The sequence below is a fragment of the Nomascus leucogenys genome, chromosome 12 (assembly GCF_006542625.1).
Source record: "Nomascus leucogenys isolate Asia chromosome 12, Asia_NLE_v1, whole genome shotgun sequence".
Classification (NCBI taxonomy): domain Eukaryota; kingdom Metazoa; phylum Chordata; class Mammalia; order Primates; family Hylobatidae; genus Nomascus; species Nomascus leucogenys.
Window position 1 is genome coordinate 19320896 of NC_044392.1, and position 20958 is coordinate 19341853.

Consider the following 20958-nt stretch of genomic DNA (forward strand, 5'->3'; position numbering starts at 1 on the left):
ATATTGTAAAATTACACTGTATATTTATAAATTTACTTTTGCAGATTATCTGACTCCCATCTACTCAAGAATATAAAATCCAATAAGACAGTGGACTTTCTTTGTCTTGTTCACTGCTACAACCCCTGTGCCTAAGACAGTGCTAGCACATAGTAAGGGACTCAACATAATATTTGAATTCATTCATAATAAGAGAATGAGATAAATTCATTTTGGAATTATTTACTAGCTTTATAAAATATCATGGCAGGTGATGGAAACAGAGATGTTATCTAATGCCAATTACCTTTGTCTAAAACCAAAACCTAAATTTGCTACTTCAACATTCTACTAGTGATCACAACTGATTTTTTTTTTATGAGGGCTGTGTGTCACATATGCGATAAGAGGGTTTGCCTATGGTTTCTGACCTAATTCTTTTTCTTCATTTTATGGATATACAATAGCTGTATATATTTATGGAGTACATGTGATATTTTGATACAAGCATACAATGTACAATGATAAAATCTGGGTAATTGGGATGACCATCACCTCAAACATTTATCATTTATTTGTGTTGGTGACACTCCAAATCTAGCTATTTAAAAATATACAATAAATTATTGTTAATTATAGTTAGTCTATTGTGCTACAGAACATCAGAATTTATTCCTTCTATCTATTTTTGTACACATAAACCAACCTCTCTTCATCCCCCGCTCCCTACCACCCTTCCAGCCTCGGGTTACCACCATTCTGTTCACTACCTCAATGAGATCAACCTTTTTAAGCTCTCACATATAAGAACATGCAATATTTGTCTTTCTGTGCCTGACGTTTTATTTAACATAATGTCCTCCAGTTCTATCCATGTTGCTGTAAATAACAGGATTTCATTCTTTTTATGGCTGAATGATATTCCATTGTGTGTGTGTGCGTGTATTGCATTTTCTTTAATTCATTCATCCTTTGACGAACACTTAGGTTGATTCCATATCTTGGCTACTGTGAACAGTACTGCAATAAGCATAGGGTGCAGATATCACTTCAAAATACTGATTTCCCATATTTTGAATATATACCCAGCTGTGAGAATTGCTGGGTATATGGCAGCTCTTTCTGTTTTTTGAGGAACCTCCATACTGTTTTCCATAATGGCTGTACTAATTTACATTCCCACCAACAGGATATAAGTGTTCCCCTTTCTCTGCATCCACCAGCATTTGTCATTTTCTGTCTTTTTTATAGTATCCATTTGAACCAGGGTGAGATGATATCTCATTATGGTTTTGGTTAGCATTTCCCTGATGATTAGTGGTGCTTAGCATTTTTTCACGTACCTGTTGACCATCTGTATGTCATCTTTTGAGAAATGTCTATTCAGATCATTTGCCCATTTTTTTAATCATAGTATTTGTTTTTCTGCAGTTGAGTTGAATTCCTTATATAGTCTGGTTTTTAATCCCCTGTCAGGTGAATAGTTTGCAGATATTTTCTCCCATTCTACAGGCTGTCAATCACAACTGATTTTTAAGACGCTTTGAAACAAACATGGCTACAGGGAGAAATATGTGTACGTGGCAGATACTTAGATATTCACTTTTTCCTGTTAAACCTGTACATAATTCCATAAACCTTAATATATTGCTTGAGGCAGACACTATCAATGGCCTTTGCACACAGCAAAATATAACTGAACAGAATTGGCTTAAGTGTTAAAACTGTTTGTCATCTCTAGTATACTGGAATCTGAATCTAGAGTCTGAAGACCTGGGCTTCGAGTTTTCGTCCCACAGCAGTGTTAACATAATGATGGAGCCAAGAAACTGATTCAGGAAAAATGAATACAAAGAATCTGCAAGATAATGTGAAGGTAGCAGTATCAATAAATTAGAGATGCTACTGTGCTTAAGTATTTTCCAAGTCACTTTACGGGTACGAGATGGTGTGAGAAAAGAGGGGTACCTGAAAATAAGATTATAAAGGGGGTGGCAATGATTGGTAATGATAAAGTTATGGTCAAGATTATAACAGAGGGTGCCCTGAGCAAGATAAATGTTTGAAAGGCTGTGTGGAAGAAAAGGTTTTAAGTACCAAGGAACAGCGATTCCAAATAAAGGTTTAATAAAAGAAAAATAAAGGTTTAATAAAATAAAAGGTACTGAAACGTAAAATGTAGTGGGACTTCCAGCTAACTTAAGTCAACAGTGACTGCTTACTATCTGTCATCCAATATCTCCATCTGTCTCAGTTATCAATTTATTGACTCTGAGATCCAAAAGCATCCTTCAATTATGTTCTGTGATTTAAGAAAAAAAAGAAAAGAGAAATCTCTTTAGATATCTCTCTTCTTTAAAGTAAGCATGATATTAACCTTCCTCTGAAAAAGGCACTGGAAGGACACTGCAGAAGGAAGATGTTCGCCTGCAGTTTCTGGCTGCAACTTGGGAGCCGGCAGTATGAGCGTGAGGATACCCAGTATTCTCAGCCATGGTTCCAGAACACTCTCTTTCTGCAAACTTGCAGTCTTAGCCTACCAATAACCTTTCCATGGCCTTCTCAACATGCAAACGAGTGTTCAAAGGGCTCCTGTCCACCCACTAGGACTCTGACTTCCTCTGTAAAACCCTGTACACAGCCTGCCTGTGGTTAGAGGGTTATCACCAGGCTGCTGCTCCTGCAAATTGCCCACCACCATGTGCAGTCTGTCCATGCACAGAGGGACCCCACACTCTTTGCAAGCCCACTGTGTACCCACTCTTCTGCTTGCTGATTTGCTCCCCCACCTGCACAGAAGATGCTAACTGCTTGTCCAGTGACTACGAACCAGCCCTAGCCTGGTATAGCCAAACCAGTGAACATCTTTTCTGTTCAGTAGGCTGAACTACATCTTCAACAACATGTGAATCCCTTCTAAGCTTGCCCTTCCTTGGGACAATTTCTTGAGAGAAATTTCCTGGGAGAAATAAATCTCAAACGAAACCTAACTCAAAATTATACTCAAACTCTTAGCATAAATAAAGGGAGACTCGAGGCCAGGTGCGGTGGCTCACGCCTGTAATCCCTGCACTTCGGGAGGTCAAGGCAGGTGGATCACCTGAGGTCAGGAGTTCAAGAACAACCTGGCCAACATGGTGAAACCCCGTCTCTACTAAAAATACAAAAAATTAGCTGTGCGTGGTGGGGCACACCTGTAATCCCAGCTACTCAGGAGGCTGAGGTGGGAGAATCACTTGAACTCAGGAGACGGAGGTTGCAGTGAGCCAAGATTGTGCCACTACTGCCTTCCAGCCTGGGCAACAAGAACAAAAGTGAGAAAGGAAAAGAAAGGAAAAAGGAAAGAAAGGGAGACTCGTTTCCAGGCATAAAATCTATTTGCCTTTGTCTATACTATGCTACATACGATGTACAGCTTTCAATAAAAATTACAATGCATACAAAAAAAAAAAAAAAACCAGAAAAAGTACATTTGCAAGTGACAAGCTGTCATCAGAAACAGACTGAGGAGGCCCAGGCTCGTGCAGCCGGAGCGTGCTTTTGCCGCCCAGGAGACGTCAGGCCCGGCCACCTCCAGGTCCCCGCTATCCCTGCCATCCTGCCCCTTCGCGTCCTGGGAAACAGCTCGCTTCCGAGCCACAAACATTGAGACTCTCCAGGCACGCCCCGCTATGAGCTGGCTTTAATCCTGAAAGGCATGCCGCGGCCACAGACTGCTGCTGCTTTGAAACATACGATAGAGGTTCTGATGGAAAAAGGAGCAATAGTGAGGAACTTGGAAAACCTGGGTGAGCGAGCGCTTCCTTGTAAGATCTCCACCCACAATCAGTGGCACAACAGAGGCGGGTATTTCCTGGTGGATTTTTATGCACCAACCACAACTGTTGAAAGCATGATGGAGCACTTGTTCTAAAACGTGATTTTAGAAATAAAAAAAACAGACTGAGATAGGACACAGATGTTAGAACAGGAAATTTTAGATGACAATGATTAATATGCTAAAGGCTCAAATAGAAAAAACAGACAATACCTAAGACCAGATGGGTAATTACAGCAAAGAAAGATAAACTATGCCTGAAATTTAAAAAAAAATACAGTAACAGAGATGATAAATGTCCACAACAGGCTCATCAGTAGAACTAACACAATCAAGGAAAGAACAAGTGAAACTGAAGATAGGTCTATAGAAATTACTAGAGCTACAGAAATTACTCAAACTCAAACACACTGAAAAGAACAAACAAAAGGTGCAGAACAAAAAACAAACTATTTAATATACGCATAGTCAGAATCTTAGAAAGAGGAGAGAGAAAGAAAAGAAAAAAATAATCAAGAATTTTCAAAACCAACCAGAGGGAGCTGGTGGGCTCACAACATTGTGAATACACTAAATATCCCTGAATTGTATGTTTTAAAATGGTTAACTGTGTATAATATAAATTTCTCCTCAATAAAAAAGAAAAATATTTCAAAATCACAGATCCAAGAGCACCAATAGTACCCAAGGCTGTCAGGCTTTAAACACACACACAAACACACACATACACACACACACACACACACACCCTTCTAGGCATATCATATTCAAACTATGAAAAACAAACACAAAGAAACATCTTAAAAAAGGCTGTCAACATAGAATTCCATATCCAGTGAAAGCATCTTTCAAAAATGAATAACAACTTCCCCAAACAAAAAACTGAGAATTTATTGCCAACAAATGTACTCTACAAGAAATGCTAAAGTAGTTCACCCAGAAAGAATATTATGCCAGACAAAAACTTAAACTTTTACCAAAAAATAATTTTAAAAAAACACTGGAAATAAAACAAATGATAATAAAATTAAATTAAATTAACTTTCTCCCCACATTTAATTGCTCGAACAGATAACCGACTACCAGAAGTAAAAACAGTAGCAAAATATTATGTTCCTGGCATATGCAAAAGTAAATTGCATGACAAAAATAATACAAAACAAGTGCGAGAAGAATTGGAAATACAATGCCATATAGGGCTGTTAAATGAAGCTGTATTATTACCTAACTGTAGATTCTGTCTGATTATATTGTAAAACCTAGGATAACTACTAAAAATAATTTTAAGAGGTATAATTATGTCAATGGAGAATAAAAAATTCATTGGCAAAAGTTTAATAAGAAACAGGATATTTGCATAGTCTCAAAATATTTCCCACAAGATACTTACTAATTACAAAGGGAAGCATGGTAACTCTCCATTGCAGAAAACTGGGAGACGCTATCTTAACCACATGTCAAAGTTAACAGCACCAGTAATAACACATATTGACATAATGTACCTCCGGTTACACTGAGAAAAATACAAAATCACACCTGTGATATTCTTTCCAAGAATGCATAAACTCACTCTCTCATGAAAAAACATCAGACAAACCCAAACTGAGGAACATGCTCCAAAATACCTGATCAGTAATCTCTCAAAGTGTCAAGGTCATGGAACAAGGAATGGCTGAAGAATTAGCACAGGTTGGAAGAGGCTACAGAGATGTGAAAACTAAATGCATTGTGGGCATTAAATGTGATTTTGAACCAGAAAAAGCACATTAGTAGAAAATCTAGTAATAGTCAAATAAGGTCAGTAGTTTAGTTAATAATATTGTACTAGGCCAGGCACGGTGGCTCATGCCTGTAATCCCAGAACTTTGGGAGGCCAGGGTGGGTGGATCACGAGGTCAGGAGTTCGAGACAAGCCTGGCCAATATGATGAAACCCCGCCTCTACTAAAAATACAAAAAAAAAAAAATTAGCCAGGAGTGGTGGCACATGCCTGTAATCCCAGCTACTCAGGAGGCTGAGGCAGGAGAATTGCTTGAACCCAGGAAGTGGAGGTTGCAGTGAGCCAAGATCACACCACTGCACTACAGCCTGGGCAACAGAGTGAGACTCCATCTCAAAAAAAAAAAAAAAAAAAAAGAAAAATTACCAATAGCACTATGCCAATTGTTGTGTACTGTATTCATAAGATGTTAACATTAGCAGAAGTTTGAAAAAGGGTATTGAAAGCTCTACACTATTTTGCAATTTTTCTGTAGTTCCTTTACATTTTTAGATATCCTTGCATTCTAAACACACCGCTATCACTCATTATACATTTTAAAATATTAATCCTCTGTACAGTAAATCAATTACTAAGAAAAAACTAAGTCCAAAAACTCAAGGATAGAATTTGTGAGAGTGCTATTGGACTTGCCATACTCCTAAAATATAGACTATATTTTAATCTATACAGACTATATAGACGATAGTCTACTATATAGAATGACTGACTATATAGACTACTAACCTCTAGAACTATACGTCAGTTTTGGCATAAGTAAAACATAATAAATATCCTTGTAAAAAAAAAAAAAGAGTCAAAATGCCAACATGTTGGTAACAACATAGCATTACAGTAGAGCTACTTAAATATCTTCAAAGACATCTACACAGCCGCTAGTCATGGCTTTATTAAAGGTATCACATAATGCATTTCCCCTGCTATATCTATGAATTAAAGTGTACATTTCTCAATACAGCTCTTCCTTACACACCCTAGCTGGAAATCATTTAAATCCTTTCAATGATACACATTCTCTTTAAATGCAGAATTGTGTGTGTGAGGGAAAGAAGCAACAAAATAGCGTCAGGTGTCCCCACTGAAAGAATAGTCTGTTAAGGAATAAAAGGGATAAAACTTCAGGTCAGCTTTAAAGGAAAGATGAAATTTGGATAGTTCCTGAAGGGTTAGGAGCTATGAAAAAAAAAATTGAATGGTCAACAAGAAACAGAGGAAAACATCCAAGGGAGATCTATAATAGCAAAAAACTTAGAGGTAGAAATACATATGGTATGTCTGAGAATATAGGCTAACTAGCTGGATTACGAAGCTATACATACTCCAGGAGTTATGGAAACTCATTCATGATGAAGAGGAGGGGTTAAATGCTACAACTTTCAACATCAAGCTAAAGAGGAAAGCCCAAATTCAGTAACAGAGGCCTTTAAAGAACAATTCCATTATTCAGTTTCCTGTAACTAAAGCAGATGTATGTACACAAAGATTAATCTTAGAATACCTTGGAATCTGAAGAATTATATTTATCATACAGATAAATTTTAAACTTGGCTTTTTAAGTTATAGAGCAAGTATGTGTTTGAGAGAAACTGAGTACATGCACAAGAGATAAAGAAGTATTTAGGTGAGCATAATATAAAAATATAAAATATTAAAACATAACTAAAGCATCAAATTAAATCAAATCCAAAAACATCTTATTAACAGATAAAAAAATGAGTACCTGGCAGGTATAAGTAGGAAACAGAAATTTTGTACATGAACACTTTAATTAATATTTTACTTAAAGATATAGAAGTATAACTAGAAATTTTAAGAAATTATATTACCATTAAATAGCAATTTTTTAAAAAACTGACAGTATGAACAGGAATTTTAACTGTCATATTATTTTTTCTTTTCCAAGTACACACTGATTTATGTCAGCTGATTTTTGAAACTAGCAGGAAGAACTGCCAAGGCATCATATTACAGGTGTGCTAAACCACTGACTTTGCTACAACGATATTTTGTTTAAACTTACAGTAACAGAAATAAATTAAATCAAGCTAACTTGTAGGTTAGTAAGCTTTAAAAAATATCAAGTACACAGTGCATCTGATTGATATGAACAATCCTAAAAATGGAGCAATTTACATTTTTCTTTTTTTTTTTTGAGACAGTCTCACTCTGTCACCCAGTCTGTCATGCAATGGTGCGATCTCAGCTCACTACAACTTCTGCTTTCCAGGTTCAAGTGATCCTCCTATCTCAGCCTCCTGAGTAGCTGGGACCACAGGCATGCGCCACCAAGCTGGGCTAATTTTTGTATTTTTTGGTAGAGACGAGGTTTTGCCACGTTGACCAGGCTGGTCTCAAACTAAGTGACCCACTCGCATTGGCTTCCCAAAGTGCTGGGCCTACAGGCGTCAGCCACTGGACCAAGTCTAAATTTTTATTTTCTTTTAAATATCCAAGTCGTAAGTAGCATATGCTACTTCTTTCAGAATTAGCATAAAGCCTCTAAATTGGTTTTCCTGCTGTGAGCTGAATCTCTATTTCATTTAGTTTATTTTCTAAAACATATATTTATACTGTCAATTTACATAAGTAGTACCAGATATCAAAAAACAGTACATATCAGCCACATTTCCAAATTGCATTCAACCATGGGCACCAGCATGTTCTGCTAGAGGATTAACACAACACATTTTTAGTGGGTCCTCAAGCCTCTGAACTGTTGTCTACCATAGATTTTATAAAACAGATGTTTCTTTCATGGAATAAAGTAATTCTAGAACTAGATTATATTTATAGGAAAAGTGATACAACAGGCAGAGCAAGATCCAACGTAAAAATAAGCAGAAGGTAAAATTGCCATCAAGAAAAATTGTGAACCTCAAAAGGTTTCAATTTGATCAGGTAAACCAATGTGAGTTTAGTGAACTGAAAATTTCATGTTTCTAAAAACTGAGATTTTCCTCGGAAAGGTAAAAAAATTCTTTCATACCTATTTAATTATAGTTTAGCAGTGTTTTATCACCCCCAGTTTTCTCCTGAGAATCAGAACTGATAAAAACTTTCAAATAGGTTAGGCTATATAATGAGCTTTCCTTATAGTAGAATGGCACAACCAAATATAAACAGGAAAGAAAAAAAGATTTGTATGACCTGCTTAGAAAAAAAAATGCAAAGAAAGGATTCATGAAAAGTATTTCTCAAAAAAGCCACAATAGGTAGAAATCATGTAATTTTACTAGTTAGATATCAAAACTAGCCCTTTCTTATTCCTTGGCTGTCTGGGTTATCCTGCTCTTTCCTCAAACCTTATGTTTGCCAGACAAGGAAAAGTAATATCAGCAAGAGTCAGAAGTCTTAACAGCAAAGACGTTCAAATATCCAAACAACAGAGAAAGAACAGACCTAAAAGTAAGCTTGCTAATAACTCAATCAGTCAAGTATTCATTAGGCAATTGCTATATGTCACAGACAAAATTAATAAGAAACACAATTCCCTTCCTCTAGAACTGAGAATCTATTTGAAAACAAAGCAGAAACGTATTTAGAGTAAAGCACCACTATGTGATTACAGCCAAAGCTCAATATGACATTATTTATAAGTGGTAGGAAGAAAAAAGCTAGTACAGAGAAGAAAAGCATACTAGGTAGGGAAAATGTGATAAGTAATCTTAAAATGTGGTTTACTGCTATGACAATTCCTCATGAACTGACAGGCCTGGGTTCAAAACTTTACCCCTTAACAGCTATGTGGGCTTGGACAGTTTACTTAACTTCGTTAGCCCTCAGTTTCTCATCTATACAATAAAACTAACATTTACCTATTTATTTTTGGGGACTGCTGTGAGGATTAAGTGAAATAATGTAAGTGTATCACTGGACATGATGCCTAACACAAAATAAACCCTCAATTAAAGAAGAGACAATAGAAGATGGAATGGTTGTCAGGTTAAAAACACAGAAATTGAAAAATTTTGTAAATAATGGGCTGTAGCAAAGCAGCAGAAATTGATATGATGAGCTATTCTTTCACAGTAACTTATCTTTTGTTATAGCAAGCATCTGTGAAAATATAAACCAGTGTCTGATGGCCACTGATGAAGGGTAGTGCTCAATGCTTGGCTGCTTTCAGATGAGGACAGAGACTCTATTATCAATGGTTAGTCTATTCATTCATAAAACTGCAGGTGTTCATAACACCATAACACTATATAAAGTAGAAAAGCAGTGCACATTTGAGGACCTCTACAGCCACATCCTGAGCAGAGTAGTGGAAGAAACTGTTACGTGAAATTTTAGGGCAATCATTAAGATATGCTTCTTCAAAAGTGAAAATTGGAGGAAATTTCTCAAAGTACCTCAATGGATCTTAAAATGAGGCAGATTATGTGCAGTACAATTTTCCTTAGTTTTGACTCTTCAGTGTATATGACTGTACTATAAGCTTCTATTAGTACAAAATTATCTTCAAGGACTAAAAATTCAATGACAATATAGAAATACATATGCGGATTTGTTTCACTCTTGTAGGTTGAAACATGCAGTTAAAGACAAATATAAGCACTCTGAATAGAGTCTTTCTTCAGCAAAACAGCAATGTCAGCACAGGCAGCAAACTACAGCAGAAATTGAGTGCAAAGTTCAAAAATCATTTCCTAAGAGTATCAAGTACTTAAAATGTAGTATGGCTAGGTTAATGTTTACTTTCACTTTATTTCACTTAACATTGGGTTATCAAGTATATGTCAGATATCTTTCCCTGGATCTGCTAGAGATTATTGGAAATTTTAATTTATTGAAGGAGTTTCATATCTAGAGACCATGTGTAAAATAACTGGCAGAGCATCTTCTCCTGCCATCATCTACACTATAAAGTTGTCAAAATAATTTTTAATAGGATGTATACAAATGTTTCAAATTTATGAAGATCTATTAAAAATCTGTACTACTATTTATAATTGACTGCTATTCACTGAATTTTAACAAAAAATTAGGACATAATAGATCCTTCAGAAATACTTCATATATCATGGAAGCTTGAGTATAATCTAGGGTACAAACCCTTTATTTTATATGAGGAATTCAGAAGTTAGACAGAAGTAACTTAGCCAAGGCCATACTCAATAAATTACTAAGAGGTCTGAAAAGCCAGGGCTCTTCATTCAATTAATGCAGTATGTTTACCACTATAGCTAACATTTTGATTAGTCAAAATTACACAAGCCATATCAATTTTTATTCTCCCCTGGCCCAAATTCTTCTATAATGAAAACAGAAAGTGAGACATGGGTCAATTCTGGGGCCCAGATTAGAATTTATAATGTTGATGTAGCACACTTCCACAGAAAAAGACAGCCCTTTGGTAGAAGATTCTAACTCATTGTCACTAGTTCCTCCTTATGTACTTACTTTTCTGGATATAAATGGAAAATACTCATCTCAAGGGAGGAATCTCAGCTGTAATGACATTCATCTTCTCTTAACTCTAAGCACAGGACAATGTGAAAAATCGTAAAAGTCAGAGGGAGATAACCTTGGGAGAGACCTACAGGGTTCCTGTCAAGTAAAACAGTAGGCTGAGACATTTCCTAAAAGTATTAGTACATGTTACTTTGTTTTCAGAATTTTGATATATATAATCTAACCTGTAGTTACCCCAAAATAAGTAGAGCCAACTGTAGAGTACTTAAAACATAGAGTTTGGAATACCTCTTTTGCAGACAGCAGCCCACATAACAAAAATAATGTGCCAGGTCTGGGAAAGTGACTAATAATCAGAACTCCTAGGACTGGGCTCTATTTTCATATAGAATAGTTGTTATCAGTGTGTTTAGATCTACGAAATAGCTAAAATATTTGCAATCACCATTTTTTTAGGAAGTTACTTTGAGCATCCCTAATCCAAAAATCCAAAATCCAAAGTGCTCCAAAATCCTAAATCTTTTGAGTGCCAACATGATGTTCAAAAGGAAATGCTCGATGGAACATTTTCGATGACGTTTGAAAGGAAATGCTTGATGGAACATTTTGGATTTTAGATTTTTGGAATAGCGATACTAATATTCAACAGTATAATGTAAATATACCAAAATCTGAAAAAATCCAAAATCTGGACATTCTTTTGGTCCCAAGCATTTCGGATAAGGAATACTCAACGTGTGTAATACACATGGATCAGAGACCATGTGTCTTATTGATTTTTCAGCACAATTCTCAAAGTTAGAGACTACACCTGGTTATATTTTTTAAGCCCCCACTGTATCTAGCAAAAATCTGGATGCACTGTAAGCACCCAATGGTCACTGAATGTGTTTTTTTATTAGATTTTTTTTAAGTTCACCACAATTCCAGATTGTAGTGCCTAACTCAGATTCCTTTACACTTCCCTAGCAAAAATGTGCACAAAAACATTGGAGGAGAGGTCCAAGTGATATGTGCAGGAAATATAAAATACAGACATGCCCGAGGTTACAACTCAATTAATGCAAACTGTTCTATAAACCCTAGAAAATGCAGATCAGTGATAGTCATAGTTTAGAAACACAAAATACAACGCATAGGCAAAATATAGAGGACATCACATAAAGTTCCATGATGCTACTGAAAAGTTTAAACTAGTGATGGATTATTCAAAATATTTGTTTCATTTTTAAAAAACAACAAAGTGAATGCTGCATGAAAACAGGATAAATGATAAAATGTAAGCAGCAAGATAGTTACAAAGCACAATAAATCTTTACTGTGAATAAAAGTGAATTATTTGTGAAGAAAAGCCAGCTAGGAGATAGATGTATCTCAAAAGAAAGCCAAAATTTAAGGTTCTGAAAGATAGCCTGATGTTTTTGCTTGGGCCTGATACAGTGTATGATTGCATTTCTGCACAAATATAACACCAGTGTTTTAAACCCAAGTGTTGTTAGAATATTTTCCAAAATAAAATAACTCAGAAATAGTGGAAGAGTACCTTACCATTCAATTATTCAACATTATCTGGGAAAATTCTCCTTTTACAATATTCTGCATAGGCTGTACTAATAAAATATTCACTACCAGTAAGTGTTTTAACCTTCAAAATTAATGGACACGAACCAATAAGAAGCAGATAAGGAAAGAATATACATCCATCCCCAAAACTGGTAATTCCTCCACTAACGACTTGTACTCCCAGCCCACCATCACCCTTTCCTCTATTCCATATCCCTCTTACAAATACCATGCAAGAGGGGCTTGGAGGAATTTTTAACCACCCCAGTAATTTCTATCAGCCTCTCTAATAGACACTCCCAAAATATACAACTAAATAAAGCAAAGCACTTGTTATTGCAAAAGAAGACTCAAGACAAGAAACTTGGGACCATCATTTCAATTAAGCCACTGCCCTTTCTCCCTACCTCTACATGGCAATCATGGAGCTGTCACCTATATCATGCTTTGTTGGAGTATAGCAACAATGGTTAAAAGCATGAATTTAGAGTCAAGCTATACAAATATTTCTAAATTTTGACAAGTACCAAAACACAAAAAAGATAAGGAAGCACTGGCTTAATGAAATGGAAATATCAAAAATATACATAGTTGGTAGAATTTTAAATTAGTAAAACCAATCTGGAAGTCCATTTGGTTAAAGTATTCAAAACTCCAAAAATATGCATGTAATTTGACTCAGAAATTCAATTATGAATTGAATTTATCCAATTTCTTCTGAAAAAATAGGTTAAATATTTAACATGCATATGCAGGAATGTTCTCTACAGTAATGTTCATAATAGCAAAATGCCGCAAAAATCTTAAATAACCAACAGCATAGGACTAGTTGGTTAATTATGTTACAGTGACACTATGAAATACTACGCAAACATTAAAAAGAATGCTGAACAGCCACAATTAAGTGAAAAATGCAGATTACAGAACAGAAGGTATAAAACAATCTCACTTGTATATTTTTTAAATTTAATCACATAATTATAGAAGATAATCTGGAATAATATACCTTAAAAATGTGAAACAATTATTATCTGAGTGATGGGATTAAAGGTAATTAATATTTTCTTTGTAAATTTTTCATCTCATTTCATTACATTAAGCATCACTACTTTTAATCTGAAAAGAAAAGCTTTTCATATTTTGAGTTTAAAAAAGTAGTAAGTCTACACAAAGCACACAGACACCGAGTTAATTATGTAAGTCCACATAACATATGTGTGCATATACCTACATATCTAAACTCATTTCTATAAGTACACATGTTAAGTTTTGACTTTTGAAAATCAGCACTTCTTCAAAATTACAATTTAAACTTTTTTTAGCATTTCTAAGGCATTAAGAAACATCTGTGTCATCCTGGCACAACCAATACTGCTCCAATGCCATTATACAATCCATTTTTGGTTTGCTTTGTAATAGGTGAATGTTTAGTGCTATGCTGTGCCTTGCCTTTTGATTATTGCCAAAAAAGAAAAAACTAAGCCACCTCTATAATATACTGCCCGAAGTTTCTAAGGAAAACCATAGCAGAATGCAACTATTTTAACAGCTTTAGAAAAGATTAATTATCAGTGAAGGTCCCAGAAGTGAGGGGGAAACATCAAATATGTTATTCAGACAGACAACTCGGACTCTTCTCTCCTTCCAAGCATCTCCACCAAAATACTACATGGAAGATGAACCACAACACACAGTAAAATAAGAGAACAACTTTAAAAGTCATTTAAATTATCTAAGTATTCATAATAACTTAATACTGAGCTAAATATAAACTTCATATTAAAGATATGGCATTTAGACTTTATTAACTCAGCTTAGTTATAGATGAGCTACGGTATGCTGAACCCATCTATAAAAAATAAAGACATTCAAGAATTCATAAAATTTGATTACTCGTCAGAGAAAGAAAAAAGTACTTACCACTAAGTCCCAATTATTTTGTTCAAGCAATGTAATAGCTTCATCAATGTTTTCAATGCCAGTACATGCCTGGAAAGAAAGTAAATAAGCATTTTACATATAATTTTAGAAATAGGGAGGTAAATCAGACTTAAAAATGTAAATAGCATAATATGTAATTTAAATTCAAATAGGTATATGAATAAAGCCAAAACACTAAAAGTTTAACAGTTCTAAGCATTTTACAAATATGGTGTGAACATTAATTACAAAGTAAATTTACATTGCTCTGAAAAAAAGACAATAAAGCAGCAAAAGAAAGTGTATTTAAATTTTGAGCTTTGATACCCAGGATGATCTCTAATTACCAAGAACAACTTTTAGTCAAAGATTCTGATGGACAACCACATGTAAAACAAATGAACTTCAATCCATACCTTGCACTTTATATGAAAACTAACTCAAAATATATAACAGACCTAGACCTAAACTAAAGTCTAAAACTATAAAACTTCTAGATCTGTGTTGTCTGATAGCCACTACCAGCCGCTCTCTGGTAGCTGCTAGACACATGTGGCTAGTGAGTCCTTGAAATGTGGCTCAACTGAGTTAAGATGTGCTTTAAGTATGAAATACACACCAGGTAAGACTTAGCAGCAAAATTAAAAATGTAAACTATCTCATTAGTAATTTTTCCTCTGAATACATGTTGAAATGGAAATTTTTTACATACTGGCTTAAATAAAACATAATGTTAAAATTAATTTCGCACATTTCTTTTTACCCTTTTAACATAAATACTAAGAAAAAATTAACTACATATATGAAATTATATTTCTGGTGCTGTTCTTGAAAAAAATATATGAGGACATACTTGTGACCAGACTAAGCAAATATTAACTAGCAGGATGCCATTTTTAAGCTGGGCACATTAATAAAGTCAGCCATTCTCTGGTGACCCAGCTCGTAGCAGTGTAGGCATTTTATTCTCAGGCCACCAAACCAAATCCAACAGCACATCAAAAAGTTAATTAACCACAATTAAGTATATTTCATTCTTGGGATATAAGGTTGGTTTGACATATGATTCACCACATAAACAACTAAAAGCAAAAACCATACAATCATCTCAATAGACGCAGAAAAAGCTTTCAATAAAACCCAACATCCCTTTACAATGAAAGCCCTCAAGAAAGTAGGCATCAAAGGAACATATCACAAAATAATAAGAGCCTAACTCACACCTAACATACTGAATGGACAAAAACTAGAAGCATTCCTCTTGAGAACTGAAACAAGGCAAGGATGTCCACTCTCACCACTTATATTCAACGTAGTACTGGAAGTGTTGGCCAGAGCAATCAACCAAGAGAAAGAAATAAAAGGCATCTAAATAGGAAAAGAAGAAGTCAAACTATCTCACTTCACAAATAATAAGATTCTGTATCTAGAAAACCATAAAGACTGCAAAAAGGATCCTGGAACTGATAAACAACTTCAGTAAAGTTTCAAGACACAAAAATCGATGTACAAAAATCAGTAGCATTTCTACACACCAATAACACTCCAGCTGAAAGCCAAATCACAAATATAATCCCATTTACAATAGCCACAAAGAAAATGAAATACCTAGGAATATGGTTAACCAAGGAGATGAAAGATCTCTACAAGGAGAACTACAAAACACTGCTGAAAGAAATCAGAGACAACACAAATAAAAAACATTCCATGCTCACAGGTTGGAAGAATCAATATCATTAAAATGGCCACACTGCCCGATACAATCCAGAGATTCAATGCTATTCCTATCAAACTACCAATGTTATTTGTCACAAAACTAGAAAAGACTATTCTAAAATTCATATGGAATCAAAAAAGAGCCCAAATAGCCAAAGTAATCCTAAGCAAAAAGAACAAAGCTGGAGGCATCACATTATCCAACTTTAAACTATACTGTAAGGATACAATAATCAAAACAGCATGGAATCAATACAAAAACAGAAATAAACACTCATGGAACAGAATAGAGAACCCAGAAATAAAGCTGCTTGCACACCTACAGCCATTTGATCTTCAACGAAGCCTACAAAAATAAGCAATGGGGAAAGGACTGCCTATTGAATAAACAAACAGTGCTGGGATAGCTGGCTACCCATGTACAGAAGAATGACACTAAACCCCTACTTTTCACCATATACAAAAATTAACTCAGGATGGATTAAAGATTTAAATATAAGACCTCAAACTATAAGAATCTAGAAGAAAACCTAAGAACTGCCATTCTGGACATCAATCTTCGCAAAGAATTTACTACTAAGTTCTCAAAATCAACTGCAACCAAAACCAAAATTGACAAGTTAGACCTAATTAAACTAAAGAGCTTCTGCACAGCAAAAGAAACTATCAACAGGGTAAACAGACAATCTACAGAATGGGAGAAAATATTCACAAACTACACATCTGACAAGATCTAATATCCAGAATCTATAAGCAACTTAAATCAACAAGCAAAAGACAAGTAACCCCATTAAAAAATGGGCAAAGGACATGAACACACACTTCTCAAAAGAAGACGTACACATGGCCAACAAACATGAAAAAATGTTCCACATCACCAATCACAGAGAAATGCAAATCAAAACTACAATAACATACCATCTCACACCAAAGTGACTATTATTAAAATATATTTAAAAAAAAACAGATGCTAGTGAGGCCGCAGATATAAAGGGAATATTTATACACTGTTGGTGGGAATACAACTTAGTTCAGCTACTACAAAAGCAGTTTGTAGATTTCTCAACTTAAAACAGCATTTAACTCAGCAATCTCTGTGTATGTATTAAAAAAAAAAAAAATCATTGTACCAAAAAGACAAATGCACTCACACGTTAATCGCAGCACTGTTCACAATAGCAGAGACATGGAATCAACCCATGTGCCCATCAACAGTGCACTGGATAAAATGTGGCATGTATACACTGTGGAATACTATGCAGCCATCAAGAGAACTACATCATGTCCTTTGCAGCAACATGGATTAAGCTGGAAGCCATAATCCTAAGCAAATTAATGCAGAAAGAAAAAACACATCACATTTTCTCACTTATAAGTGAGAGCTAAACATTGGGTACTCATGGACAGAAAGATGGCAACAATAAAACTGCACTACAAGAATGGGGAGAGAGGCAAGGGTTGACTATTCGGTACTATGTTGAGTACCTGAGTGACAAGATCATTTCATACCTCAAGCATCACACAATATATCTAGGTAATAAACGTCTATCTGTACTCCCTGAATCTAAAACAAAAGTTGAAAAACAAAACACTAGTAGACCACAGATTAAAAACAAAAGACTGCTATGGATTGAATATCTGTATCCTCCTATGGTGACATCCTAAAATCCACTATGATGGTATTTGGAGATGAGGTCTTTGAGAGGTAACTAGGATTAGATGAGGTTATGAAGGTAAAACCTTCATGATAGGATTAGTGCCCTTAAATGGATGAATCTGGAGGCCATTATCCTTAATGAAATGATCCCAAAACAGAAAGTCAAAAACCGTATGTTCTTACTTGTGAGAGAGTTAAACAATGGATACACATAAACATACAGAGTAGAATGACAGACACTGGAGACTCCAAAATGTGGCAGGGTAGGAGGCAGTAAGGGGCAAAAATGCTACTTATTGGGTACAATGTACACTATTCAGGTGATAGGTACACTAAAAGCCCAAACTTTACCACTACACAATACATCCATGTAACATAACTGCACTTGTACTCCTAAGTCCATAAAAAGTTATTTAAAAAAAAAGATTAATGCCCTTGTAAGAAGAGATACCAAAGAACTTGTTTCAAGCTTGAAAGACTAGAAAGGAAAACTAAATAATTAAAAAAAAATTTCTGTCTCCCTCATCACCTCATCAGGTGAGAACACAGCAAGACAGCAGCCATCTGCAAGTCAGAAAGACAGCCCTCACCAGAAACTGACCACTCTGGTACCCTGATGACACACAATCAGCTTTCAGAACTACAAGAAGATAAATGTCTTTTGTTGAAGCCAACTAGACTATTGTATTTTGTTATGATGGACAAATAGAGAGGAACCAGTTGTGACAAAGAAAACAAAGTTACAAAAATAGTTTAGAAGTCATTAAACAAACAACTGCAACCCACAGAAAGCAACGAAAAAAAAAACATGAGAATGAGGACCAATCTAACTTCCAGAGATATCATACTGTATGTTTTAAATGTCCATTTAAATATATGTAAAGTATGCAGAGAAGCAACAAAGTATGTGGCCCATTCAAGAGAGAAATTAACAGAAGCTGTACAGAGGAAAAACAGACATCCGACTCAGCAGACAAAGTCTATCAATCATCATCTTAAACATACTTATAGAGCTAAAATATCATGAACAAAAAGCTAAAAGAAATCAGAGGAATAAAGTGTCAAAAATAGAGAATGCTGGATAGAGAGTAGAATGACGGTAATGAGCAACTGGCAAGGGCAGTGGGCAGAGGAGAATAAAGATGGGGTAGTTAATGGGTACAAAAACACAGTCAGATAGAGGAATAAGATCTAGTATTTGTTAGCACAATAGAGTAACTGCACCTCACATCTCAATACTGACATCGAATGTAAATGGCCTAAATGCTCCACTTAAAAGATACAGAATGGCAGAATGGATAAGAATTCACCAACCAAATACCTGCTGTCTTCAAGAGACTCACCTAACACATAAAGACTCACATAAACTTAAGGTAAAGGGGAAAGATATTCCAGGCAAATGGACACCAAAAGCAAGCAAGAGTAGCTATTCTTATATGAGGAAAAAAAACAAACTTTAAAGCAACAACAGTTAAAAAAGACAAAAAGGGACATTATATAATGATAAAGGGACTAGTACAACAGGAAAATATTACAATGCTAAATATGTATACACTAAACACTGGAGCTCCCATTTATAAAAGCTCTAGGAAATGAGATGGATGGCAACACAGTAACAGTGGGAGACTTCAATATTCCACTGACAGCACTAGACAGAAAGTCAACAAAGAAACAATGGACTTAAACTATACTCTAGAACAAATGGACTTAACAGACATTTACAGAACATTCTACCCAACAACTGCACAATATACATTCTATTCATCAGTACATGGAACATTGTCCAAGATAGACCATATGGTAGGCCACAAAATGAGTTCCAATCAATTTAAGAAAATCAAAATTATATCAAGTGTTCTGTCAGACAACAGTGGAATAAAATTGGAAATCGACTCCAAAAGAAATCCTCGAAACCATGCAAATACACGGAAATTAAATAATCCGCTCCTGAATGATCTTTGGGTCAACAATGAAATCAAAATGGAAACTAAAAAATTCTTTGAACTTAACAATAATAATGACACAACCTATCAAAACCTCTGGAATACAGCAAAAGTGGTACTAAGAGGAAAGTTCATACCATTAAATGCCTAGATCAAAAAGTCTCAAAGAGCACAAATAGACAATCTAAGGTCATACCTCAAGAAACTAGAGAAAGAAGAAAACAAACCCAAACCCAGCAGAAAAAAAGAAACAACCAAGATCAGAGCAGAATTAAATGAAATTGAAACAAAAATACAAAAGATAAATGAAACAAAAAGCTGGTTCTTTGGAAAGATGAACAAAATTGACAGACCATTACCGAGATTAACCAAAAGAAAAGATCCAACTAAGCTCAATTACAAATGAGAGGGGAGATATTACAACTGATACTAACCAAATCCAACTGCATATCAAAATGAGAATCCACCATGATCAAGTGAGTTTCATACCAGGGATGCCAGGATGGTTTAATATACACAAGTCAATAAATGGGATACACCACATAAACAAAATTAAAAACAAAAATCACATGATAATCTCAATAGATGCAGGAAAAGCAGTTGACAAAATCCAGCATCCCTCTGTGATTAAAATCCTCAGCAAAATCAGCATAGAAAGGACATACCTTAAGGTAATAAAAGCCATTTATGACAAACCCACAGCCGACACTATACTGAAGTTCCAGGAAAAGCTGAAAGTATTCCCCCTGAGAACTGGAACAAGATAAGGATGCCCACTTGCACCACTTCTACTCAACATAGTACTGGAAGTCCTAGCCAGAGCAATCAGACAAGAGAAATAAAGCACATCCAAATCAGTAAAGAGGAAGTCAAACTGTTGATGTTTGCTGATGATATAATCATATACCTAGGAAACACTAAAGACTCATCCAAAAGGCTCCTAGATATGATAAATGAATTCAGTGTTAGTTTCAGGATACAAAATCAAATATACAAATCAGTAGCACTGCTATATGCCAACAGCGATCAAGCTGAGAATCAAACCGAGAACTCAACCCCTTTTAAAATAGCTGCAAAACAAAAAACAAAAAACCTTAGGAATATACTTAACCAAGGAGATGAAAGACCTCCAGAAGAGAAACTACAAAACACTGCTGAAAGAAATCAT

The 20958-nt window shown here is 35.2% G+C and overlaps 1 protein-coding gene across 1 annotated transcript in view; it reads right to left on the reverse strand.

Moving 5' to 3' along the window:
- FAF1 (Fas associated factor 1) overlaps nucleotides 1–20958 on the reverse strand; it is a 511769-nt gene that overhangs the window by 399934 nt on the left and 90877 nt on the right. Inside the window, exon 2 of the mRNA XM_030823889.1 lies at nucleotides 14475–14543. Coding sequence (XP_030679749.1) covers nucleotides 14475–14543 — 69 coding nt within the window. The remainder of the gene's footprint in view (nucleotides 1–14474; nucleotides 14544–20958) is intronic.